Source organism: Dysidea avara, chromosome 11 (genome assembly GCF_963678975.1).
Source record: "Dysidea avara chromosome 11, odDysAvar1.4, whole genome shotgun sequence".
NCBI classification, from domain to species: domain Eukaryota; kingdom Metazoa; phylum Porifera; class Demospongiae; order Dictyoceratida; family Dysideidae; genus Dysidea; species Dysidea avara.
This window is the reverse complement of record NC_089282.1, coordinates 4,413,757-4,441,334: the sequence shown is the minus strand read 5'-3', so window position 1 is coordinate 4,441,334 and position 27,578 is coordinate 4,413,757. Positions and strand designations below refer to the sequence as shown.

The 27,578-nt window shown below is 38.9% G+C and overlaps 4 protein-coding genes, 1 long non-coding RNA gene and 4 other non-coding genes across 11 annotated transcripts; 3 read left to right on the top strand and 6 right to left on the bottom strand.

Annotated features, from left to right (window-relative positions):
* Positions 1-879: 879 nt before the first annotated feature.
* On the bottom strand, positions 880-14,691 carry LOC136238149 (isochorismatase domain-containing protein 2-like). Its single transcript, XM_066028502.1, has 5 exons — positions 14,504-14,691; positions 14,399-14,456; positions 9,868-10,010; positions 2,835-2,951; positions 880-1,116 (listed from the first exon to the last, which is right to left on the bottom strand). The coding sequence occupies exons 1-5, from the start codon at positions 14,636-14,638 to the stop codon at positions 970-972; spliced, it is 600 nt and encodes a 199-aa protein (XP_065884574.1). The 5' UTR covers positions 14,639-14,691; the 3' UTR covers positions 880-969.
* Trnay-gua (transfer RNA tyrosine (anticodon GUA)) lies at positions 3,574-3,657 on the bottom strand. The gene is given in 2 exon segments: positions 3,574-3,609; positions 3,621-3,657. It is a non-coding gene; the product is annotated as a tRNA-Tyr (tRNA).
* Positions 5,165-5,248, bottom strand: Trnay-gua (transfer RNA tyrosine (anticodon GUA)). The gene is given in 2 exon segments: positions 5,165-5,200; positions 5,212-5,248. It is a non-coding gene; the product is annotated as a tRNA-Tyr (tRNA).
* Positions 7,531-7,614, bottom strand: Trnay-gua (transfer RNA tyrosine (anticodon GUA)). The gene is given in 2 exon segments: positions 7,531-7,566; positions 7,578-7,614. It is a non-coding gene; the product is annotated as a tRNA-Tyr (tRNA).
* Positions 9,397-9,480, bottom strand: Trnay-gua (transfer RNA tyrosine (anticodon GUA)). Its single transcript is given in 2 exon segments — positions 9,397-9,432; positions 9,444-9,480. It is a non-coding gene; the product is annotated as a tRNA-Tyr (tRNA).
* Positions 14,508-16,118, top strand: LOC136238146 (talin rod domain-containing protein 1-like). Of its 2 annotated transcripts, none has more exons than XM_066028499.1 (2): positions 14,508-14,747; positions 15,063-16,118. In XM_066028499.1, exon 2 carries the CDS (start codon positions 15,081-15,083, stop codon positions 16,116-16,118), a length of 1,038 nt encoding a protein of 345 aa, XP_065884571.1. In that variant the 5' UTR covers positions 14,508-14,747; positions 15,063-15,080. The 2 variants fall into 2 exon arrangements, with proteins under 2 accessions (XP_065884571.1, XP_065884570.1); XM_066028498.1 differs by having other exon boundaries at positions 14,509-14,728.
* Positions 16,119-16,171: 53 nt separating this feature from the next.
* On the top strand, positions 16,172-18,665 carry LOC136238147 (solute carrier family 25 member 44-like). Of its 2 annotated transcripts, none has more exons than XM_066028501.1 (2): positions 16,172-17,034; positions 18,372-18,553. In XM_066028501.1, the coding sequence occupies exons 1-2, from the start codon at positions 16,262-16,264 to the stop codon at positions 18,403-18,405; spliced, it is 807 nt and encodes a 268-aa protein (XP_065884573.1). In that variant the 5' UTR covers positions 16,172-16,261; the 3' UTR covers positions 18,406-18,553. The 2 variants fall into 2 exon arrangements, with proteins under 2 accessions (XP_065884573.1, XP_065884572.1); XM_066028500.1 differs by having other exon boundaries at positions 16,219-17,014; positions 18,372-18,665.
* LOC136238152 (uncharacterized) lies at positions 18,551-21,578 on the bottom strand. Its single transcript, XR_010692790.1, has 2 exons — positions 21,200-21,578; positions 18,551-18,884 (listed from the first exon to the last, which is right to left on the bottom strand). It is a non-coding gene; the product is annotated as an uncharacterized lncRNA (long non-coding RNA).
* On the top strand, positions 21,418-27,572 carry LOC136238139 (selenocysteine insertion sequence-binding protein 2-like). Its single transcript, XM_066028488.1, has 11 exons — positions 21,418-21,646; positions 21,719-22,155; positions 22,561-22,656; positions 23,106-23,309; positions 23,362-23,537; positions 24,125-24,322; positions 25,659-25,764; positions 25,821-25,935; positions 26,199-26,353; positions 26,423-26,618; positions 27,300-27,572. Exons 1-11 carry the CDS (start codon positions 21,523-21,525, stop codon positions 27,455-27,457), a joined length of 1,965 nt encoding a protein of 654 aa, XP_065884560.1. The 5' UTR covers positions 21,418-21,522; the 3' UTR covers positions 27,458-27,572.
* The last annotated feature ends 6 nt before the right edge of the window (positions 27,573-27,578 follow it).

Genomic DNA, 27,578 nt, shown 5'->3' with positions numbered 1-27,578 from the left:
TCAGCTTCTCAAACGGAGATTCCAGACCCTTTGCAAATAGTGATTGGTTAATTGCGTGGGAGGCCAATAAATATACACAGCCTTGCAGCCACACTATTCACAGATAAACAAGCCTAAATAGTTATAAACAGGTACAGCAAATAAATGTTTACCACTTACCTCTGCATTCACTGACCTAAGAAAGCGAAAAAAAAAAAGTTGTCTAAGCGAGGGTTCGAACCCGGGCATCCGTACTCATAAGCAATGTTTGTAACGATTATACCACCGGTGCTGCAGCTAGTCATATTATTTAGTTTCTACGTTATAAACATCCGACTGAAGTGAACAAGAGTGAAGAAGAAACCAAAGCTGAACCCTAGCCTACCCCTAACGCTAAGGAACTACTTTTCGCATCCCCTAAAGTTGAATGCTCGGGGCAACCTACTAGTGCCGGCACAATCGCCGTTAGTATTTGCAAACCGGTACCGGCTAAATATACACTTCGTTCTAGGCACTGTCGGAACCCATCCTACATGTCACACACGAAGAAAAATGTTTGAGTGTCAACCAGTCTACCCAAAGGACAGTCACTACTAGTCATTTCGGCCCGCCCCTCTAGGGGGAATTCCAGAGGGCAGCGCAGGTTGAACGCCACTAATTATTAGCGCGTAAGTTTTTTTAAGTATTAGCTATGGAGAAAGCGGCTATAGCGTATATCCAGGCATTTTTACTCTATATTTTCTCCACCAAGAGCCAAGTTGTAACATTTACATACAAGTGACACTGTACTGCTTATTTCTGTACAGGCACATGTTATGCAAAAGTCAACATCCTTACTATAATCATAAACTATAATAAACCCCAGGTACCTGGGGTTTATAAATCTATGTCCAGACAATATTATTTTTATTAATTTGATTTTATAATCCATGAATTATAGTCATCCACACACACAAAATACAGTTGTACATCCAGCAGTGTTGGAATCCACTACAGCTTGTTGAGTAGTCCTGAATCTGGTGCTGACGTCATTACCAACTTCTGTACATCTCTGAACTTTGGATGCTTTGAGTTTCCCATCAGTTCAAACAAGGCACTCTCACTGGTAGTAATGAATGCTCCAGCTGATCTCAAACGCTACAAGTTCAATAAACAGACAGGAAGTTGAGAGATTGTCTTTTGCGTGCCATAATTTATTTTCTGTAATTATGATGAATAATTTTTGCAAGTTAAAGTTTAGTGTATGGTGAAACCATATCACTGTTGGAACCAAAATACAGTGTTCCCTCGATTATCCGAACCTCTATCACCCAAACAGTGCAAACACTAGAAATGGCTGCTCTATTAGAGTATATTGTCTAAGATGCATGTTCTATTGAAGTATTTGAACTGCTCTGTATATAGATGTATGTTTTTTATTTATTAAGGTTTTACAGCACAAGTGCTGAAGGTCTGTAGGACACCTGGTCCTCCAGCCTGTCTAAAGTTGTTACAAAAAGTGTGTTTGAAAAGGTGGAGAAAGGAGAAAAAAAGCCATGCATAGTCAAAAGAATAACTCATAAACATAATTTCAATGTGAAACCTTGCCATTTAGACCTTTGTAGAATGATTAATAAAACCATAAAGGATGAAAATTGATTAAAGTTAAGATGCTCAATGCAAGCAAAATTCTAAGGTAGTAATTAAAGCTATTTTGCAATGCAGAGACTTAAAGTAGTATACTAAGTACTGTGTACAATAAGCAAAGTAACTGCATGTAGTCCTGACTGGACCTGGGTAGCCTCAAATCTGCAGCCATCCGATTAACACTCGAACGCTTACAGAAGTCTGCAGGTGGTCAGTAGAGCTGGGCGATATACCGGTATTGTTAGTAATCTGTGATATTTAAGTCATGGTTTTGATACAGCCTGATTTTTTTTAATACCACCATACCATCTGGGCACTATGGCCTCCCTATGGGCTTGTTTCATCCCATATTTAGAAGGTAACCAGACATGTGACAATGTTTGTAGGCAGGTGCTGATGTAGTCAGCTAACCAAACTATGTAAGCAAGTTTGTTTGTGATAATTTGTACCTGAGGTTTGCTGAGCTACCATGGGTATTTGGTGCTTTTGTTGAGGTAAATTGGCAGTTACTATAATACCAATGGCTTTTACATTAATACTGTGATATTTAGTGATATTTAGTAATACCGTGATACTTTTTATGGAAGGTATACCGTTTGCTATTTATCAATACCGCCCAGCACTAGCGGTCAGGATGTTTTCTCCTTGTCATTTTCATGTGTGTTTTATTAAAGTATTTGAACTGCTCTGTATATAAATAAATTGGCTTTGATCTGTGCCTTGGTCCCTAGGGGGTCGGATAATCGAGGAAGCACTGTATGTCTGGGTGGATCTATTAATTGAAGGAGAGTCCAGAAGATGAAAATTATTAATGAGGTCATGAAGTACATCTTAGCTCTACTTGACATGGTCACTATAATGAGGTCATGAAGTACACCTTAGCTATGCTAGGGACCTACTTGACATGGTCACTATAATGAGATGGTCTCATTAATGAGGTCATGAAGTACACCTTAGCTATGCTTGGGATGTACTGTCAAAAGCTATCACTGAATCATCACTATCAAGATCCTCAAAGTAAAGTTAACAATTACCGTGGCCTGTCAAATGATTTTAGGTTTGACCTTTGAGTCTGTAACAGCTGAGACAGTACTATGGATGGATTTACCCAAAAGAAATGCTGTATAGAGTTTCACACTAAACACAATCACCAATCAACTTAATTGTCAAGTATTCAGACAATCAAGATTGACTTACTGTATATGCATAAGAACTTGGTTTATTCTCACCTCAATAGCAAACATCCGATCCACTTGAGTTCTTGAGGAGCAAGCATCAGCTATGACATGTACGTCATACCCTTTCTCTAACAGGTCCAGTGTAGTTTGTTGTATACATACATGAGTCTGTGGGTGACAATAACACTGTAACAACGAATATGTACATCACCAACACACTATATGTGTGGTAACAACTACAACAGTAATTTATCAATACAATATTGCTACAAGAAGTGTGTGTCCAATCAACCCAAGGTGACCCACCCCAGCAATATTATAGTTAATCAAGTTTAACAATTTATGCTAAATAGTTCATCCGAGTGTTACGTGGACCACACTCTACATTCTATCTCCTCCACACAAACATAACAATGCACCAATGAAATCCCAGAATGTACCCAATGCTTGGCTGTTATTCCAAACCACAGAACTTACAATGATTAAACTTCCACATACAATTTTCAACTTGTTTACACAGGTGGTTTAGTACCATGGAGTAAATAATCAGTAATGACTCTGTGACTGTTAATTGACAACCTTGGGTATATGAATAGTTTAGTCATTACACATAAAATTACATACATAATTCCATTAACTCTAAGTCGCATCATGTAAGGTTTAAGCTGCAATGGGTAGACTATAGAGTATATTGGCACACCAGTTTTCAACTTGGTCCATTAATGGTTTGTCCTGTGGGTGTGCCAAATCATCTTTTTTTCATGAGCGCGATCACATGCAAAAAAATATATCTCTTGAGCCGGATTTGAACCAGCGACCTATGGATTACTACACATACTACAGTCCACTGCTCTACCAACTGAGCTATCAAGGGAAACCACAACTTCACTGATAGTTGTATGATATTTGTGAACATCTACAGTAGTACAACATACAGTATCTGTGCTCTTTCCTCATACTTGTTAAATAAGACAATGATAATAGCCGCAATCACAACATAACAGGGTCACTGGATAGTCATGTAAAAGTTCTCAGATTTCTCAGTGAAACCAATAATCCTGATTTGTACCTACACCAAACCATTTATCCATGCAAAACAATTGGTGTCACACTAAATTTTGTTGTCTTCAACGTACATATTTGGATAAAAGAAGCTAATCTGCCCTTTTCTAGCCTCAATAAAATACTCTTTATTGTGATAACAAATTTACGGCACACAGTGGAAACTGTTTAGTGGCTACTTGCACGGTGTCATTATTGTATTGTTTATGTTGGCTGCCTTTTGCATTCATAATGAAAATTTAACAAGCATGTACTGGAGAATGCTTCAAGAGATACCTGAACCCTTGCTGGTGATCCTGCTAGTTAAATACTGTAACAATAATTTCTAGATTCGAACATAGGTACTTGAATACGTACTCCATGGTTTGAATCATGTGCAATACTTCAAGTATTGTACCTTTTGCTTTGAAGCATTGGGTCGTCTTCCTAGTGATGGCAGAATGTCACCTTTGTAAACTCGAACGATAAGATTTTTATTGTGCTGCCAAATACTAGTGAAACCAATTGTGATACTGTCTTGGTGTTGTACGCACCAAAAATAAGAGAAATATATAAATCTCTGTAAATACATATATTTCAAATAAATAGTGATGTATAGAGAATACTAGAGACAATGAGAGACTGCAGTACAAGAGATAATTGAGCATGTATGTAACCGTTTCTGCAAAAATCCGCCTAGTTCGCACAACTTTAAAAGTTTTTTAAATTTTCTCAGCAATAACTCTGTACAAGGAATGAATCCTCAAAGTTTCAGCCTGTTGTAGTGAGTAGTTTTGGAATCATAGTGCTAGACAGCAAGGAAATCAATTTGTACAGCGACTATATACTGAAAATAAACTACAGGCACTTACAATTACAGCCATAACTTCCATTTGTATTAGCCTACAAGGGATTGGGCTTAAGACGGTCACCATGATCAACCTGTAGCTCACACAGTCGCTTGTGCATGAACGTATACAGTATGTATGAATGCAGAAGAGATGACAATGTGTTTACGTCTACCGCATCGTAAACAAACACACGTGACACGCATACTGTTGGGGTTACAGAAACCAAAGAAAGATTGTCAAACTCTCTACGAGCAGGCGGATAAGATGCTGTGTAGTTTTAATTGATTTGTGTCTAGCTTTTTTTGAGTAATGGCCCAATTAACATTTGTGTATTTCTGTTGCAACATGCATAATTTAAATTTGCTAAAATAGTTTTGTTAAGAAAAACATACTTTTTGACCTTCAATGGTAGCAAGCAAAACAAAACCCACTTACTGACAGCCAAGGTTCAAGCAACACTTAAAAACAAGAAACAATAAAAAGTAATCATCCCTTGAGCCGGATTTGAACCAGCGACCTATGGATTACTACACACACTACAGTCCACCGCTCTACCAACTGAGCTATCAAGGGAAACCACAACTTTACTGACAGTTGTATGATATTTGTAGTACAACATACAGTATCAGTGCTCTTTCATCAGACTTGTTAATTAAATAAGACAATGTTAATATACGTAGCCGCAATCACAGCATAACAGGAGCTCACTGGATAGTCATGTAGATTTTGCTTCACACATACGTAAGATTCAAGATAATATACTTTGTAAAAGCCCTCAGATTTCTCAGTGAAACCAATAATCCCAATTTGTATCTACACCAAACCATTTTTCCATGCAAAACAATTGGTGTCACACTAAATTTTGTTGTCCTCAACATACGTATTTGGAGAAAAGTAGTGCCCTTTTCTAGCATCAACAAAATACTCTATGGCTCACAGTGGAAGCTGTTTAGTGGCTACTTGCATGGCGTCATTATCGTATCATTTATGTTGGCTGCCTTTCATGTTCATAACAAAAAACTAGCCAGCACGTACTGGAGAACGCTTTAAGAGAGACCTGGACCTTGGCTGGTGAACTTGCTGGTTAAATAACAATAATTTCTTGATTTAAACAGAATACTCCATGGTTTGAATCACATGTAATACTTCCTACCAAGTCTTTGTACCCCTTTGCTTTGAATGAATTGAGCAAACGCATCTTCCCAGAGTGGTTAGTGATGTAGTTTTCAACAGAATGTCACCTTTGCAAACTATTCTGCTGCAAAATACTAGTGAAATCAATTGTGATGCTGTCTTGGTGTTGCATGTATCACATTATATAAGAGAAATATGTAAATCTCTCAATAAATAGTGAAATATGAAAATTAGAAATTTTAGTTTGATTAAGGATCATATTAAGTAGTCATTATGCTTTGTGTTCAACCTGTTATACAGTGCTACAAACGAAGAACAGTAGGAGAAGCGCCTCTGCAATCAATCCAGTCACCATGAAAAATATGGACGATTCACATTTAAACATAGGGAAGCCATGCATCGTGCTACTGCAAATCGATACCTTGGGCAGTCAGCAAAAAGAAATGGGACACAAAGGAGGACAAAGGTAAGTCTATGATGTGTGTATTGTATGTACTGTGGTATGCCAGAAGGCACGTCTCGGGACGAAGTGACGTCTAACAGTGAAAAAATCAAGCCCGTAGCCTAGGCGTTATCGAGTTACGTTTGTCTGAAGACAGACAGACAGACAGGCAGGCAGGCAGGCAGGCAGGCAGGCAGGCAGGCAGGCAGGCAGGCAGGCAGGCAGGCAGGCAGGCAGGCAGGCAGGCAGGCAGGCAGGCAGGCAGGCAGGCAGGCAGGCAGGCAGGCAGGCAGGCAGGCAGGCAGGCAGGCAGGCAGGCAGGCAGGCAGGCAGGCAGGCAGGCAGGCAGGCAGTAGAAAATTCCATTGAATAAAATTTTTAAAATAATTTTGTAACAATCTATTGGAAGCAATTAGGGTTATACTACTGAAGGCACTTTTGGGCTTGGTTATACCTAACCAATACTGCCAAGGCACCAGGATGGTATTGTGAAGCTGGTTTTTGGATGATTTTTTGGCTAGAAAGACCGAAATCTCTACGATCCCTAATATACAGTACTACTAATATGTATAGAGACTACAAGAGACTACAAGAGATAATTGAGCATGTATGTGACCGTCTCTTGCCTAGTTCGCACAACCTTTAAAAGTTTTTTCTCAGCAATAACTCTTGTATCCAAGTAATGGATCACCAAAGTTTCAGCCTATTGTGGTGAGTAGTTTTGGAATTATAATAGGAAAAGCAAGGAAATCAATTTGTACAGTGACAATATACAGAAAATAAACTACAGGCACTTACATTCTCCATTTGCATTAGCTTACAAGGGATTTGGCTTAAATGTTCACCATGGATTGGCAAATCAACCAAGATATAGTTGTAGCTCACATAGTCACTTGTACATACACGTATATGTATGAAGGCAGTTTTATTGAAGAAATGACAATCATCTGATAAACAAATGCACATGACACACATACCGTTAGGGCTACAGAAATTAAACAAAGATTTTCAAACTCTTGAGCAGGCAAATAAGATGGTGCATAGTTTTAATCAATTTGTGTCTTGCTTTTTTGAGTAATGGCTCGATTAACATTTGTGTATTTTTGTTGTAGCATGCATAAATTTATGCTTTTAAAAAATTCGCTAAAATTAGTTTTTGTTAGAAAACACATACTTTTTGACCTTCAATGGTTGCAAGCATAAAATGTATACAAAACCCACTTAGTGACAGCCAACAAAAGCAACACTTAAAAACAAGAAACACTAAAAAAAGTAATCATCCCTTGAGCCGGATTTGAACCAGCGACCTATGGATTACTACACACACTACAGTCCACCGCTCTACCAACTGAGCTATCAAGGGAAACCACAACTGACAGTGATAGTTGTATGGTACTTGTAAACATCTAGCATAAAATATCTGTGCTCTAAACTCAGGACATACATATTAAATAATACAATAGCTGCAATGAGGGTAACAGCTAAGGGGCTCACTGGATAGTCATGTAGATTTTGCTTCACATATATGTAAGATTCAAGGCAAGTAGTCCTTGGATTTCTCGGTGAAACCAAAAATCCCAATATGTACTTAACTACTGTACACCATACCGTATTTGCACATTTTTTGTTCGCACATTTTTCCATGCAAAAAAATTGGTGCCACACTAAATTGTTGTACTAAACAGTAAACAGAGAAAAGTCCAATTCATGTCCTACAGTAGTTTATCTTCCCTTTTCTAGCATCAATAAAATACTCTTTATTGTGATGACAAATTTATGGCACACAGTGGAAACTGTTTCCCAAGTGTTCCACTATGAATGCGAAAGGCAGCAATATGATAACGATGCCATGCAGGTAGCCACTAAGGACCTGGACCCTGGCTGGTGAACCTGCTGGTTAAATAATAATAATTTCTTGATTTGAACATAGGTACTTGAATACTTCATGGTTCGAATTATGTACAATACTTCCTACCAAGCATTTGTACCCTTTGCTTTGAATTGCATTAATGCATTGAGCAAACACATCTTCCCAGAGTGGTTAGTGATGGAGTTTTCAACAGAATGTCACCTTTGCAAACTTGAACGATATGATTTTTATTGTGCTGCCAAATACTAGTGAAAACAATTGTGATGCTGTACACACTAATAATAAGAGAAATATACAAGTCTCTGTAAATTACATTTCAAATAAATAGTGAAATATATAGTATATGCATAGAGACTACAAGAGACAATGAAAGACTACAAGAGATAATTGAGCATGTATGTGATCATCTCAGCAAAAACCTGCCTACCTAGTTTGCACAATTTTTAGAAGTTATTTTTTAATTTTCTCAACAATAACTCTAGTATCCAAGCCCAAGGATGGATCACCAAAGTTTCAGCCTGTTGTGGTGAGTAGTTTTGGAATTATAGTGCTAGACAATAGGAAGAGCGAGGAAATCAATTTTTACAGTGACTATATGCTGAAAATAAAACTACAGGCACTTACATTCACAGCCATAACTTTCATTTGTATTAGCCTACAAGGGATTGGGCTTAAAACGTTCACCATGGATTGGCAAATCAACCAAGATATAGTTGTAGCTCACATAGTCACTTGCACATACACGTATATGTATGAAGGCAGTTTTATTGAAGAAATGACAATCATCTGATAAACAAATGCATATGACGTGCTTACCATTGGGGCTACAGAAATGAACAAAGATTTAAACTCTCCATGAGCAGGTGGATAAGATGGTGTGTAGCTTTAATTGATTTGTGTCTTGCTAATTGAGTAATGGCTCGATTATAATTGGTGTATTTTTCATTATAGCATGCGTAATTTTTTAAAACAAACTTTTAAAAATTTCGTTCTTCTCTAAATGCATGCTTGTGCAAACTAGGCAGGTTTTTGCTGAGACAGTCACTATATTTACAGAGCCTTATATATGTACTTCTCTTACTATTGGTGTGTGCAATACCAAGACAACAGCACCCAAATTTTAGCAGATGACCTTAAATGCTAAATTAGTGTCTTGTTAGAAAAACATGCACTTTTTGACCTTCAATGATTGTAAGCATAAAATGTAAACAAAACCCACTTACTGACAGCCAAGTTTTAAGCAACACTTAAAAACAAGAAATTTAAAAATAATCATCCCTTGAGCCGGACTTGAACCAGCGACCTATGGATTACTACACACACTACAGTCCACCGCTCTACCAACTGAGCTATCAAGGGAACATGTCAACCTTAATGACTGCATTCCATTATTACAGCATCCAAATTTGGCTTACAATAGGGTTCACAACCACTCAGAACTTTCTTAACATAAACAATTAGTCGTCAAACAATACATGGAAACAATGCATGTGCTTATGCTAAAACACTGTTACAGTGGAACCTCTGTAATGGACACTTGGGATAAAAAAAAAAAATGGCCATTTTTGCTGCAATAATAGAGCTCGAGGTTTCCTTTTCGGAGGAAAAATACAAGGAGATCGACATAGATAAAAATCATTGTCATTACTAAGGAGCTTTTAAATTCAGAGAGTCTTTTTAAAAGGTTTCATTGTATACTGTATAGTATTATTACTTTAAATTAAAGCGATTCTTCAATCTACCTACCTCAATGCCAAACAGCACAACAGATTTTCTGTTTGGCTCCTTCTTCAACTCTTCCTCAACTTCAGGGACCACCATAGAGAAGACTGTCTTAGCAACCACCTTAACATCACTGACATCTATCTCAGAAACAGTATTACCCAAACCTGCAGCATCACATAAAGACCACATGATATTGCATATAAATAAATCACAGAAGCTTATCATACAACTGTATAGTAGGGATCCTCCCAAAATATCAAGGGTGCCTACCAAAACGCTGCTGCTAAAAAAACATTGTAGAAACAATCTCTGTATAGCCAACATTATATGTCACAACGCTTAACTCACGTCTGGGATATGCCTTTTGGGGTTCCAATAAGTGCCTGCTTTTTTGAGTACTTCACTGAACTAACAAAAAGTGCAAATTCCTTGACAATAATCTCCACTTTTTACATTGTGTGCTATTTAGGCTCCAGAAGACAATTATTAGTCATTCTTTTTGGAAGCTTTTAGCCATAAATTTAATGATAAAGAATATGTAATAGTTGTATCATGAGCCCGAGTGATCTGCCAGATATGTACACCCAAGCTCGAGGGCTGTCAGGCCCGAGAGCGAGGGTGTACATATCAGGCAAATCACGACAGCATGTTGATACAACTGATATGTACCATGCCAACTAAGAGCCCGCAGGCGATTCATCACCCAAACCAATATTAGACTGACCACCGAATTCATTATATAGACCAACTTGTGAAATTCGATTATGGGACAGCAGCAACTAACGTTGTGACTACATTTATTAACATGAAAGGGCAAGTCCTAAGGGTATCACAGAAAAGTTCAACTACGTGATTTTACAAGTAGTTTAAAGCCACTGCATCACTTTACAGACTGTTTACAACATTTACTAAACATCTATAGGGGTAAGCTTTGCTGTACTCGCGAAGTGAGCGTGGTCAATATTTGAAAATTCGGTGAACCGCTTGTGAATATGCTATAACCCTAGTTCTTACCTTAAACCAACGTTTCTAAACTCATAGGATGGCAAAGGTGACAAATCGTTTCCGTCTGAGTGCTGTAGGATGTAAAATCGGACACATGGTTTTCATCACATGACCAATAATATATTCCCACAATCGATTTCGGCTTGAGTTTTTATATAAAGAAATGCTCTCACATCAAGGCCATGGTACAATGTAGCATAACTAGTAGGGCGATACCAGGATTTTCAGAACGATACGATATCGATACGATATTGACTAAAATTGACCGATATTGATACTTTTCGATACGATATTGTAACATTAATTTGCACGTGTAAATTGCTAGTTTTCATATAATTTGATATTAGGTAGCTATGGCTATACACAATGGGGATTTCCTGTCCACATACACAAGAGTAACAGTAATTAGAAAATTGCTGAAGGTAATGGAAAGCTACAATTAACTATTAAATAAGCTAAAATAGACATTTTAAAATTAGATGAGATCACGTGATGTATCGTATCGAAATATCGAGTTTTGAAAAATATATCGATACTTTTCGATATCAGCAAAAAATCAAACGATACGATATAATATCGATATATCGCCCAACACTAATAACTAGCCATGGTTTATAAGATATGTACCCTGAAATTTGCCTTTGAAGTTAGGTGGCTTCATGGTACATTTAAAGTTAGGTTTACAGTCAAAATGTTTGGTAAAAAATAAATGTTTGTCCCGTCCCTACGACTATTTCATTGCTTTCTTATAATGTCACGCAAGGTATGCAATATAATGCAGTAACACGTATGTACTGTAAAGTGAGGAATATGTACAGTGTAGGTTTGGGCTTTCTTGCTCAAAAATCACCTAAAAACCAGCCTCATTTTTCCTTCATAGCAGCTTGGCAGCATTGGTTAGGCATAGCCAAGCCCAGGAATATCTTCAGAGCAATCCCAAGCCCTTCCAACAAGTTTCTATGAATTTTTTAAATTCAAGATAAGGCTAGCTATGAGTTTGGTTTCTTCACTGTTCAACATCCTACAATAAATTATGGGTCTTAAATGAATGCTCAGTATAATTCACACAAATTGGTCCATTTCCATGAACAATGAAACCAAAAGCATCCTCTGGTCTTCAAACCTAACTCACCGAAAAAAAGAGCAAGGAGGCTGTGGCATGGAAGTGCAGATTTTCTGCAGTTGTAATCCTGTGATGTAGCTAGCTATAGTACATAAAACAGGTGTAACTAATCACTGGACTGGACCACTGGACTGGACCACTGGACTGGACCACTGGACTGGACCACTGGACTGGACCACTGGACTGGACCACTGGACTGGACCACTGGACTGGACCACTGGACTAACATATTTTTGGTTTTTACACATTCTGAGGTTGGTTTTATTGAGACTTACTAGCTAAGGGCCTTCACAAAATTTGCACGTCTGCTACTAAAATGATGAGTGTGAGGAGTGGAGTAAGCGAAAACTGACCTCTACTTCTTGTTATGCTCTACAGCAATTATACACTTCATAGTGTATTATGTTTTAATGTAATATACGTATGGCGATAGCTACAGTAACCAAAAATCATTATATGTTACCTATCTGTATCCTTGAACTAAAATACTGTAGCTCAGATTCCTGGGACACAACCTATCCTTCCTAGGACAATCTATTGTAGCTAAATTCGTTCCTTACATGCATACAAACTCATTGTACAACTGTAGGGTTTTTCTGCTATCATGATTAGTTCTTACACGTGCTGGTTGGTGTACTATAATATGTGACCAAATGTATTAGCATTTTACAAGCTTGCTACTATCTCCAAGACTTTATTGTTGGTTAACCATAACTAGCACATTCCCTGCAGCATACTGATAAGGAGTATAGTATATGTACTGTAGAAGAACATAACAAGTAGTGAAATCACTAGAGGCCAGTTTTTGCTTACTCCACTCTTCACACTCATCATTTTAGTAGCAGACTGCAAGTTCTCTGAAGGCCCTTAGCTAGCAAGACCCAATAAAACCAACCTCAGAATGTGTAAAAAACCAAAAATATGTTAGTCCAGTCCAGTGATTAGTACTTACACCACATAAATACAAAATTATTGGAAGATTCATTGATATATAATAGGGTGTAACTAATCACTGGACTGGATTACTGGACTGGAACACTGGACTGGACTACTGGACTGACATATTTTTGGTTTTTACACATTCTGAGGTTGGTTTATTGATTCCTGCTAGCCAAGGGCCTTCAGAAAACTTGCAGTCTGCTACTAAAATGATGAGTATGGGGAGTGGAGTAAGCAAAAACTGACTTCTAGTGATTTCACTTCTATTTATTATGTTCTTCTACAGTATATACTCCTTATCAGTATGCTACAGGGAATGTGCTAGTTATGGTTAACCGATTGGAAGTAGTAGCAAGCTTGTACAATGCTAATAAATTTGGTCACATATTATAGTACGCCAACCAGCACATGTAAGAACTGATCATGATAGCAGAAAAACTCTATAGTTGTACAATGAGTTTGTATATTGCATGTAGGAATGAATTTAGCTACAATAGATTGTCTTACGAAGGATAGGTTGTGTCCCAGGGGTCTGAGCTATTTAGTTCAAGGATACAGTGTATCATTGGTAGCACAAATATAGTAAAATGATTTTTGGTTAGCTACTGCTATATATTACAATCTCCAAAACACAATACTAAGAAGTATATAAATGCTGTAGAGCATAACAAGTAGTGAGAAGTCAGTTTTTGCTTACTCCTGTAGCAGGCTGCAAGTTTTTTGAAGGCCCTTGGCTAGCTAGACTCAATAAAACCAACCTCAGAATGTGTAAAAACCAAAAATATGTCAGTCCAGTGTTCCAGTCCAGTAATCCAGTCCAGTGATTAGTTACACCATATATAATATGCCAAGGTCACACATACTGTAAACACTGGTTATGAGGTGACAACAAAATGACTAAGAACTGGGTACACAACCACTTGGGTCATACTTAGAGAACAGTACCAACAACGGAGAATATTTCCTTTTAAAGTTATTTCTATTGTAGATACTAACCATAACGTAGCTATCCTTTGGTTATATCAACTAACCAAGTTTATGGGTAAAAGGTCACTTGAGATATTTTAGCATATTTTTCAAGAAACAACAGCTGTTCTACGGATCATGTGAGACAATGAAGGCAACAGCGATTTTACCCTACACACAAGAACTTTCAAGTCATCACAATTACTGTCGTATGCAACCTCACAATACCATAACATCCTGATAGGTGTTACTAGACAGTGGTGCAATGTTAATGATGCAAAACTTAAACTATTAGAGTTTTACAGTGGCCAGCACTGAATGTCTGATACACACTAACCTACGAATATTCATCTAGGCTTAAATATATACCAGGTCCTAAACAAAAGCCAAGGAGCATTATATATAGACCTATGGAGTGCTGGTATGGTAGACAAACGACAAATTATGAGCAGCACATCTAAGTATGGTTCCATCAGATGTGATTGTGTGGGTATGTTGGCACACAGCAAAGTCTCATACCTTTAGGATACTGTTCTGTGGCTATAACTGGTATTTCCAGTATCTTAGCTGCTGATACCTGTAGATAAGCGATGAGAGGTCATATTCTAACATTTTAGTACGTACCAATCTTTGTGCTACTGTAGCAATTTCTGGAAAATGCTTGATGGTCGGCTTGAACTTCTCCTGCATGTCACACAAGAAGAAGAAAGATCGATTAGCGGCCAGTCTTCCTAGCGAGCGTGCAGCAAGAGCAGCCATTCCGGAAACTATCGTAACACTATCAATTCAAAAAGAACGTCCCGTAAACTTCAAGGCCAATCGAGGTTCAGCCCCAAGGAAGGCAAGCAGGTGAACCAATCATTCTATGGTGTGTCATCGTGTATTAAACAGTGTTAGTCTAATTCTGTGGTGGGTTATACTAGTAAGTTTAGGCTTAGCTGCTGTAACTATAGGCGTTTTTGGGTGTGGCTTCAAAACAACAAACCCGATCCCGTCATAGATAATATATACTTCGTATCGTAGTATATATTATCTATGATACCGCATACCTAGCGCCTGCATATAGCATCACCTTAAGCTTGTAAACTTGTGTGCATATTGTAGTGTAACTTTGTTTTGGTTCATGTGTCTTGTGTCCGCTCTGCTGGAGTCCTGATGTACTTCATTTCACACTTTGGTGTAGGATTAGTGGTCAATTAAGATGGCATCTGCTGGTTTCTCAAGTTCTACAACCACACCCTCGACCTCTCTGGACCATCTCAATATCCCAGTAACTGCTGTGACCTGTGCCAGCACCAGTGCCATGAATAAGATGCAGACGATTGCCGATCTCTTATTGCTGCGATCTGATGAAGGAACATTCACAATTCAGCCACTGTTTAGCACAGCGACCGACTGCGAGAAGTGTAAAGATATTGTGATAAAGAATAGCAAAGGACTAGCTGCTACAGTCAGACAAATTGGACACCATCTGAGACACAAGCAACATGCATCATTGTGCAGATCACTGGAGGTCTTATCAGATCAGATTGTTACCATCACAGAAGCCAGTGCACACATGGCATATGCTAACATTATAGACCCTATCATGCACAGTCCAATTGACAGATATCTACTGACCAAATGTGATCTAGACATCATGGCTGCGTGTGAGCGTCTGCAGTTTGAATATGGGTCAATAACAAATGAAGAAATGCTGAAAATTTCTTCAGGAGTCTCAGAAAATGTGGCACTCATCAAAAGAACTTGTTTGGAAACAAAAGAATCTAAGGGACTTACACCAGAAGATAAGACTCAGATCTCTCTTATGGTTGACACCATCTCTGCAGCATTTGTAAGTTTTGCTAATTGTTTGAAGGACTTCACATTGACACCCCATTCGTCAGAATGTCGTCGTAAGTGTCTAATAGTTTCCAAACCACTTCTATCGTCAGTGAGTGCCTTAATACAGCTAACTGACTCAACAACATATTCTAACATGCCTTTACAGATAACAAAGAAATTATCAGAGCCAATGACTGCTTTATTAGGGAGTGCCATGGCCATTGTATCCAGCAGTGTCCGTTATGTAGAGTGTGTCCAGAGTGTCACAGAGAACATGAATGACAGCAATACGTGGAAGTCTCTAGTTAACTGTAGCAAGTCTGTGGCGGAATCTGCTAATTTGTTAGCTGCCACCTGGAAAGATACAACCCCATTTGCTTCCAAAAGAAACTCTTTCATCAGTCTTGCAGTTTAGGCCAATGCATTTATATAGGCTACAGCGCATTGCTAGACCATGTATATCCGAAATTTATTGTACATTTTTTGCATTTTTCCACAGATCATTGTATTTAAAGTGTAAGCGCAGGCGTGTAAAATATTGGGCATTATTTGGATAAAATGGTTACTGTTGTCGCGGACAATTCTGCTCGAGAGATAGAATGGAAAGACTTAGACAAACTGAAGTTCTTTACGATAGCACCATCACTGTTCATAGGAGTGAGGTTCCTGGTTTACCCGTTCAACTTGATAAAGACGAGACTTTTTATGCAGTCGCGGAAGTCAATGTACACGGGCACATTGGACGCGTTTCACCAGGTGTTAAAACACGAAGGAGTGTCAGGTCTATACAAGGGATTTGTAGCTAGCAGTTTCTCTATTTTGTCGGGTCAGTTGTACATCACTTCGTACCAACTAGTGCGTGCATGGATGGAGGGATACCGATCTGAAGTGAAGGGTTTTGTTGGTGGGTTTTGTGCTTCAGTGATAGGCCAGACTGCTACTGTCCCATCAGACGTGATAGCACAGAGACTGATGATGCAGGGACAAGTTGGAAGAAGTACTGTGTTACATAACACAGCAGCAACTGCTAAACACATCAAGCTAAAAGGAACAGTTGCTATCACTAAGGAAATATACCTAAAAGAGGGACTATTAGGATTTTACAGAGGTTATTGGATATCACTGGTGACTTACGCACCCAACAGTGCTTTGTGGTGGGGTTTCTACAGTGCATTCTTTAACCTCGCAGTTGACTATAAGTTACAAAACAGTCTACCCTTGCCATTAATATATGCCTTTTCTGGAATAAGTGCTGGAGTGTCCTCTGCTGTTCTCACAAATCCTCTGGACGTGTTGAGGACTAGATACCAAGTGAGTGAGAATGGCTTGTGGTATGTTCCTTTGTTGTGGTATATGATGTATTGATTTACTTCAAGAGTGGAACAAATTGTGTATGATGTCAGTTATAATGGCTTCTTAAAAATAATTAGTGGAATTGACTATCTTCCATGCAAAAAACCAAAATGCTTGGTTATAGACAAGTACTGTATCCCTGTGTGTAAAAATAAAAGCCTGGTCTTTTATTTCCTTTCCAGCATTTTTGACCCAAGTAGGACTTATTTTTGGATCGACTTTGAATTGTGGTGGAACACAAACACTGTAACACGATCACTGTAACAGTAGGCTTGCATACAGAACGTATTGCATTGTGTTTTGATTGGTAAACAGTTCTGTGATAGTTGTATTATTCAGAAAATAACCAGGTGCTGGAACCCCCTGGCTTGGTGTTGCTTCAAAAGAAATGCAGTATACACAAAGCATGTACTACGATGCTAACAAAAATTCATTAGATCCCTGAATTTTAATATAGCAGTCAGTGCATTGATGTAAAAGTTGATAAGTATTAGTCAGAGGAGGTAGGACATGGTGTCACAATAATTGCGTTACATGTGCGTACTGTACATTTTGAACATAGGGTATAGTTCTAGTAAACTATGAAGTTTATCGCTGGATTTATTGTCAGAAATGGTAATTCACTAGTGTAGAAACCATTTCATGTGTTGAGCTTCATTGAGCTCCAGCAATTTTACAATGAATTTTAAAATAAATTCTGATCATATTTTCAGGTACCTGTGTTATTGTTTGCTATATTCTTAGTCACTAGTAGTAAATGCAATCGATTTCAACATCTACAATGATGTGAGTAGCTAGTACGTTAGTTTTTCATCATTTAATTATCATTGGAATTCAATTACATTACACAAAAATCATACATGTTATGACATCATGTCCTACCCCCCCTACCCGAGTATTAGCTACATATTAACATCACCATTCTTGATAACATTGTGTATCTTTACTAACTTCCTAATAATTATAATGAAATTTTGTTGGTCTCACATGGCGTGCATGTGTACAAACAATGTTCGCAGCATGTGTATACTGTCATTGTACTAAAAGTGGTGCATAATATGACCTCATATAGCTCAGACACTAAAGTAGTCCATTAATAACCTGGAAAATTTGTACACTTTGATAATGGAAATTCGAAAGTGTTCTCAAGCCAGAGTGGATAAGTAGCAGCCATAATTCCTAGTTATTGCTTGTAATTCATATTGTGTGCTCTTGCAGTTTGTACTTGTTTTGTTACTATAATGCATCACAATGTATGTACAAGCTAGACACTCTTATCCCCATTACATACTCCACATTGTACTTGTTTCTACAGCTTGAAGTACCGTCAACATTTAAGGGGACAGTAAGCAAGATATGGCAAGAGGAAGGAATGCGATCTCTTGTGAAGGGTCTCTCTGCTCGTCTAATGTACTCAAGTCCGACCAGTGTTATCTTAGTATCAAGTTATGAACTAATGAAAAGAATTTGTGCTAAGAAAGATGTTCAAATATCTCTACAATGACACCATATATTTTCTTCAAATTTAATATATGCATATAAATTTATTTATTTATAGTGAAGTTTTAAATGAATACATGAAAGTGTATGTGTTATGCTACGTACGTTACTCTTTAGAAGATGGTTTCTCTTTGGGAGATGATTCAACGAATTCTCTTATTCTCTTTATTTGACCTGTTGTCATTGAGGTCAACTTGTTCCACTGGTTCTGTTCATTGATGAGGGCAGAGGTCACAGAAGACACCATGCTGTTCCATCTTGTTTTAGCTGACTCTAACACACTAAATGACCAGCTGACACTGGGCTGGAGTGCTTTCTGCTGTGTTTGCTAGAAATGTGAAACATGGATACTGTGACAACCAATAAAACAAAAACAAACAAAATATATTTACCATAATCTTGTGGTATGTATGGTATACTGACGTTTGTAGCAGTGATCGAATTGGGTAATGCCTGTGTGGGGCATGAGTGTAAGTTTTAATCATAACCACAAGAGGCTGAGTGCATCATGCTAACCACTATGCATGATGCTACACTTTCACGCCCTACACCATGCGATTTGAACAGAGATGCAAACATGCTGTACGTTATGTGCAGTTTTGATTTCTAGAAAAACTGGCTAAGCACACACCATTAACCCACAAAATTTTCAAACAGCAGAATGTGTATCATACCACAATTTGGGTGTATGGCACCTCATACATGTGTACCGTATATTATATCATTGGGTATGACGTAGATTCTGAGGCCACAGGCAGTGGGTGTTAAAATGGATGGTACACTGTATATGACCTGGGCACTTATTTCTTTCAAGCAACTTGTTACCCTGGCGTCAGAGGAGGTTGGATGTGCTTTAAGTGCTACTTAAATATATTACTCTTAATTGCATTCTTTTGTTTGGTATTTCACGTGACCCTCAATAGTTGCAATACTAAACTAAAAAATGATGGGGTTCACTGGGGTTCGATAGATATTCAGATCATCCTTCACGTAAGCTTCAAGGCAATGTACTTTGTTTTCTAAAAGCACGCTAGATTTGGGATGAAATTAATGAATTGCAATTTGATGCATACAACTTCACCAGACTTGTCATGTACGTTTTCTATAATGAAACAACGACCCTTCACTGAGATCGCTGTATTACCCTCCCCAATATAACAGATTTTGCATGATTTATTTATTGGCGCTTTAAACTCTGGCTTTTTTACCAGCCTAATCAGTGGGGTTTATCACGCTGTTAGATTTAGGCTTTCAAATGCACTATAGTTTTTATTAAATTGTCCTGAAATGAAGAATTTCCAATGAAAATGTACAGCTGACGTGAACGCGTCCAATTGCAACCTCCTCTGCCCCAGTGTTTACATATGTAACCATGCATCATTCATGAATCAACTTATACCTTATTCTCCATGATGTTTTCCTCGGCATACTTCACAGATTCAAACTTACTAAGAACTTGATAAAAATGTTTCACTTCTCATTGTTAATAACACTGCACAGAATTGTAGAAATTATGATGACCACACTAGGCATTCATTTGAGATCCGGCCAAACCTAGAATTTATTTCTGTTATAATACTCCATACCCCTGGTGACTAAACAGGACCATGCATTGATATGGGACCGGCCATAGTTTGAGGCAATATGGTACATTTATTATTGCAAGTAACAAACTTAATGTTGAATTGAACTTTAGCATTTGTTGTTAGTATACCCACAACCATGTAGCAGTTTTTATCACAAGGACTCTAATCTTGCATTAATACAAGATACGGTATCATTTAATACTGATTAAGCTTGCTCTAAGGATATCTTGACTACTGGCAAGTTGATCGCTGGTTAATTATTGCTGTCACATTCCCTGCACGGCCTGCAGCATTGCTACACACCAGGGTAAGAAATAAGTACTGTATAGTGGCATAATGAACAATAGCGAAATTATTAAGAGACAGTTTTCGCATATTCCACTATCAGTCTTCAGTGTTTAGAAGTGCACTACAGATGTCCCAAGGATGTTTACCATAGCAAGACCCCGTAAATCTAACCATAGAATGTGCAAAAACTAAAAATATGTCAGTCCAGTAGTCCAGTCCACTGAATAGTAACGCCTGGACTTGGTGTTTTTATCATCTGTAATAGCTGGAGTAGCTGCCACCTTACCCTGCATATTTTGTACATAACAAAGCAACGATTATAAGCCTCGTATTCCCGTTCACCAAATATATTCAAATGTGCTATATGGGATAATGCCTTCATGCTTATATTTTTGGTATGCACCTACATGTATCAATGTATTGCCCCCCCCCCAGACATAAGTGCGGCTTTACAAGGGGAATTGACACAAAAATGCTGCCCCGACAATCGCTCATCAAGTGCCCAAGTATTTTTGTTGTGACTTTCAACGCTAGCGTCAAATCCCCGTGTTGCAACTGGGGCCAACAGTGAGGATTTGACATGATAGGTTTGCCCTACTAGTACTATGGGGCATTTGACATTCGGCTGTGTCCAATCCCCATATATTCCCGCGGGAGGTAGTGGGGCAATACACTGATAGGTGCATTACTGCTCCAGTTACCATGGCTGCCCATGATAAGATTTGAAACCTCAACATTCGCCTTAAATAACAACAAAAAATAAACTAACTGGTTTATCATGATGAAGGAATGCGGCACCACTAGCACTTTTTATTTCTTGACGGATTTCTTGTAGTGTTTCAGCAGATTTGCTCCCATCTGTCGACCACACGCCTGCCTTAACACTCCCATACACCGTCCCCCCTCCAACTGTAGCGATGAAGACACCTCGCACTGTTGAAAGAATCAGTGACATGTTGTCTCACGAGAATTTACAGCAAACTCTTTCGATTGTGGTATTCAACTCGCAAGTAAACAATGTGCTGTTCGTCGAATTTTTCTCGGAGTTATTCTTAGATCAACTTTTGGTGTGAATTTATATCGAACCACACCATGACAGACTTAGCATTAAAAGCGGATAAAGAAGGGGCGAACCCCTCGCTAGCTAAGGGAGAGGTTGAGGAATGGACAACAGTGTCGCGGAAAAATCTTCGAGGCCGTCCAGTTAACGCGACAGGTATAGAAATTAAAGTATTCAATGACTCCATTAGTAAGTATTGTAACCTTGAGTTCGCCATTTCCTGCTTAGATGATGCAATAAATGAGAGGAGACTACTGGGCCAGAATCAGTCTGGGAACAAGACACAACACAAGTACCAGGGTGGTATCACATCTAAACATCATTCCAGTGGTCCTTCACATGTTAAAATACTGAGGAGAAATAACAGTACTGATGGTGGTACTAAGGAAATCTCATCCAAAGAAGGAGACAACAGAAATGGGAACTATACAGAGCGGCACAAAACTGGAGGAATCCTAAGAATTCCTGACATGAACATGTTAGCTGGTGTAGCTAGTAGTGGTGACAGGTGGAGAGAGTTTAACACAACCAATGAGATGTGGCCGAGTATTGATGCTAATAAAGATGACAATAATGAATTGACACATTCAAAGGTCAAGTCATACAGCTCCATTGTGAGGACTGCTCCACCTCCAGCCATGACTACTCGAATAGAGGATAGGAAGGTATGTACTACAGTGTATGTGTCTGTGTGTGCGTGCGTGCGTGTCTGTCTGTCTGTAGGTTATGATTAAAGCGATAATTGTAGAGTTAATTTTTAACCAGCTGGCCTCACAGTAAGGCCGTGTGCCTGGTTTTTGGAAATTGTATAAATCATGTGTGTTTGCATTTGTCCACACCCACACTAGTAAAAAATTTCAAGTTGCCAACTCCAGTCAACAGCAGACTATTGAAACACCTGTGATATGCTGTACTATTTTTTATAGTATACCATTTTTTTCCCCCGTGTTTACTTGAAGGGGTGTGTGGCCTTGCTGTTTCTGAAATAGCATATCTCTAGGTTAGCGGTGTGACGTTTAAAATTTTAAAGTTTTGTACCTATCATAGTTTTCCACCACTATTGTTACCAGGGTGACAGTAATAGTGGATCAACAGAAGAAGACCAGGCAACATCTGAAGTACAGAAGAAAAAGAAGAAAAAAAAGAAGAAAAAGAAAGCTTCAGAAGTTAGTCACTTATATAAGTTACTTTCATTTGAGATGAAAGCATTCCTAACATTAGCAGTGTGTTGTGGCAGTCTTGCCAATGTTTATTATTTAGACAGAGAGACAAATGTTTACAAACAGTACATGGACTCACACATTGTGCAACATGTACAATTATTATGAATACTTCTGTAAGCAGGTTCACAGTACGTATACACATATATCACGCACACGCACATACACTCGCACTACGTACTTACACACACACACACACACACACACACACATTTTACACGCACGCACGCACACACACACAAACACACATGTACGCATAAACACACGTACGTATACACACACCCGCTTACACAGAGTTCATGACATGTTAGGTGGGATGATGGGGGGTTATAAGTTATGGAAGAAACTTTTACAGACATGCATGACATGTAATTCATCAGTGTTATTCACTATAGGAAGAGAGGAGAACTGATAAACCAGTCACAATTGATTTTGGATCATTCCTTGACATTCAGCCATCAGTAATTAATTCTAACAAAATGGACACGTTCACTACCAACACAGACAATACCACTAGTGCTCCTAAGAAGTTGCTATTGACAACAACAACACCTATAATACCTTCATTATCAACTAACAAGCCAGTAAACAGAGGAAAAGTAAGTCTATTTTTTTCTAGGGGGGATTTCAGGTTTTAAAACTTTTTATCAGGAGATTTCCTCTCATGCTCCACATAACATGTTGGACTCCACGGCACCACTGGTGAAACGTGGTAAGGAACGAGAGACTCCAGCTAAGAAGAGACCTTCTGCTTTGAAGAAGGTCATTCTGAAAGAACGAGAAGAGAAAAAGAGACTACGTGACTTAGAAGATTCTAATGCTGATGAGTAAGTGTATTTGTTAATAAGCAAATCATCTTACTGTTGAAATTGAGAAAGAACATTTTGTCCCCAACAATCTGCATACCTTAAAGTGTGTCTCGGAAAACTGGTCTTATTGTCACCTATATGTGTAATTATTTCGATGTATTGAGAATGTCAGTTAAGTGTACAGAATGTTAAAGTGCCTATGGTTGAGGATAGATTTTACCAATTCTACACCATATACAGTGTAAGTAGCTATCAGCCAAGTTTTTCTTGTGAGTTTAAATGTATTATACAAGGGGTGATGGGTGAGGGCATGGAGTAAAGCAAAAGGTGCTTAAATTTATCAGTAAGTTAATTTTTGTTAAATTTTCTTTCACCTGTTGCCTTGAGTGATATTAACCAGTAATTAATATTCGTCAGGTGTTACATATTGCTATCCTCAACCAATGTAGCTTTAACCAGTTGGATTTAGCTGTACAATTCCATGAGTTGGATAAAGATCTGTACTGCACATTCCCCTCATTGTAGCTGGTTTTGACTCTTTAACAGCCCATAATTTGTAACCCTTATGATATTACAAACTCATGGTGTAATATTTCTTCTTACAGTGTGACAGTTCAGTTGAACATGTTGTCAGTGGCTCATGGTGCACATGATGAAGAAGCCACACAAGTAACACCTGGATCACATGACTCACATTCTCAAGAGCAGCCACCAGAAGAGTGTGTGGCTGATCTGCAGTTCAGTGTACACAACATCCTACCATCACAGAAACCAAAACAATTACACAGTAGGAAATTCAGGGAGTAAGTAAATGTGAAAACAAGCCAAAGGCTTTGCTTTTGTGTGTTGCATGTATATATGTGTGTGTGTATGTTTGTGTTTGTGTGTGTGTGTGTGTGTGTGTGTGTGTGTGTGTGTGTGTGTGTGTGTGTGTGTGTGTGTGTGTGTGTGCTTGTTGTGATGTGTGTGTGTGTGTGCTTGTTGTGATGTGTGTGTGTGTGTGCTTGTTGTGATGTGTGTGTGTGTGTGTGTGTGTGCTTGTTGTGATGTGTGTGTGTGTGTGTGCTTGTTGTGATGTGTGTGTGTGTGTGTGTGTGTGCTTGTTGTGATGTGTGTGTGTGTGTGTGTGCTTGTTGTGATGTGTGTGTGTGTGTGTGTGTGCTTGTTGTGATGTGTGTGTGTGTGTGTGTGTGTGTGTGTGTGTGTGCTTGTTGTGATGTGTGTGTGTGTGTGTGTGTGTGTGTGCTTGTTGTGATGTGTGTGTGTGTGTGTGCTTGTTGTGATGTGTGTGTGTGTGTGTGTGTGCTTGTTGTGATGTGTGTGTGTGTGTGTGTGTGTGCTTGTTGTGATGTGTGTGTGTGTGTGTGCTTGTTGTGATGTGTGTGTGTGTGTGTGCTTGTTGTGATGTGTGTGTGTGTGTGTGTGTGCTTGTTGTGATGTGTGTGTGTGTGTGTGTGTGTGCTTGTTGTGATGTGTGTGTGTGTGTGTGCTTGTTGTGATGTGTGTGTGTGTGTGTGTGCTTGTTGTGATGTGATGTGTGTGTGTGTGTGCTTGTTGTGATGTGTGTGTGTGTGTGTGTGTGCTTGTTGTGATGTGTGTGTGTGTGTGTGTGTGCTTGTTGTGATGTGTGTGTGTGTGTGTGTGTGTGTGCTTGTTGTGATGTGTGCTTGTTGTGATGTGTGTGTGTGTGTGTGTGTGTGTGTGTGTGCTTGTTGTGATGTGTGTGTGTGTGTGTGTGTGTGCTTGTTGTGATGTGTGTGTGTGTGTGTGTGTGCTTGTTGTGATGTGTGTGTGTGTGTGTGTGTGTGTGTGCTTGTTGTGATGTGTGTGTGTGTGTGTGTGTGTGTGTGCTTGTTGTGATGTGTGTGTGTGTGTGTGTGTGCTTGTTGTGATGTGTGTGTGTGTGTGTGTGCTTGTTGTGATGTGTGTGTGTGTGTGCTTGTTGTGATGTGTGTGTGTGTGTGTGTGTGCTTGTTGTGATGTGTGTGTGTGTGTGTGTGTGTGCTTGTTGTGATGTGTGTGTGTGTGTGTGTGCTTGTTGTGATGTGTGTGTGTGTGTGCTTGTTGTGATGTGTGTGTGTGTGTGTGTAGAATCTGTATCTCTGTGTGTCATGTACTATACTACATGTTCCTGTACAGATATTGTGATCACATGTTATCACCTGAAATTGACAATTGTGTCACTGACCTCTTGTCTGACCTCCATCGCTTCCAGACTCGTGCATACCTCAAGGATCCTATAAAGGTTATGACATGTTAAACAACTTTTGAATGTGAATTACTCTCCTGTGTTGCCTGCAGGCACGGGCAAAGCGTCGTTATGTGTTGGGACTACGTGAGGTCACTAAACATCTTCGACTGAAGAAGGTCAAATGTGTCATTGCTTCCCCTAACATGGAGCGAATTCAGTCAACCGGTCAGTTGATTAGTTACAACTGTTGGTGGGAGTTTTGTATTATGCAAGTGGTCCTCCAGGGGTAAACGGTATGAAATATTACTAGGTAGCTTTCTACAGAAGGAAACTTTGCAACTAACAATTTTTGTGACAAGTAAATTTGTATTCTGCAACTCTATGCCCCTATTCATGCATCCAAAAGAGTGTAGGCTCAGACTTTACAGGTTATGGGGTTTGCCCTGAAATCTTGTTTATGTGTCGCATATCACTCATTCATTGTTCAGGAGGGATAGATGAGATGTTGATGCAGATCATCAAGTTGTGTACTGACTACAACATCACCATGGTGTATGCTCTGAACAGGAAGAAGATGGGTGGAATATTGAGGAAGAAGGTACCAGTCAGTATTGTGGGTATCTTCAGCTATGATGGAGCAGAGGTCAGTCATGTGGTCTCACTATGAGTAGACATGTACAGTCCTTATCATACTCTTATTCACTTCCTACAGCAATACTATAAGAAGATGGTACAGTTGGTGTCAGAGAAGAGAGAACTGTACCGTGATAAACTACAGGCATTACTTCAAGCTGTTACCATGGTAACAACTGAACAGGAAGGAGAAGGGGATTCCCCTTGTGATGATGACATACTCTGTGACGTTGATGAGGAGCAAACAGATCAGTTCCTTGATGAAAATGATGATGGTGTGTTCCTAATATGCAGTGTAGCCACATAGCTGTTGTATAGAATAGACTACATGGGAGATATTCATTTTAGAATAGAGAAACTTGTCTTTTACACCTTGGATTGTAAATGGGCCAATACTGCTGACCCGCTGACCCAAACATCATGTTTTGCTGTGTGTGGAGCCATGCTCACATATTGGGATTGTGTGCTACTCTGTGGACATGCATGGCATCATGCTTACTTGTCAGCATTGAGTGGTGCTGCTCGTCGGTTGCTAGTTTGGTATGGAGCAAATCCACCCCTTAAGGGAGTTGTGGGTTGTGTAGCTGTTTGTAGTCTTACACAGACCAACACCTACTTATTGATTGTTAATAATGTGTACCTTTTGGTGGGTACTCAATTCAACCAACAATCCTTCCTATAGTATTAACCTGTATTATCTGTGCAATAAATGCAGGGCTAACTAGTGTAACTTCAGACTTGTGGACTTTTAACGAATGGCTTTGTTAATAAACCAGGTCCCCTAAATGGTACACATGGCATTAATTTATGATCACATGTGATCTCATCCACCTAGATATTCATTAAAGTGGATGACACATAATTGACCTGGACAAAATGTAACCCAAATAATCCGACCCACTTACAATGCTGATTCTAAGAGCTGGTTGTTTATGTATTACTCATCTATCTTACAGTTTTATGGGACCCATCCTTGTTCCAGAGTAATACCATTCCAGGTGCTCCACTCAGCTACTACTACATACCGACATATTATCCTTCATCATCATCACACTCTCACATGCAACTGAATATTAATGCTCCTGAATTTGTACCTAGTTGGAGATACTCCTAGTCTGTGTATTTTCAAATTGTAAATGTGTTGAATGTTATTTTAATGTAGGACTCCATCTTTTGTTACTATATGGTCACATGACATTTCTTACATAACATGGTTACGTATACAGCCACACCCA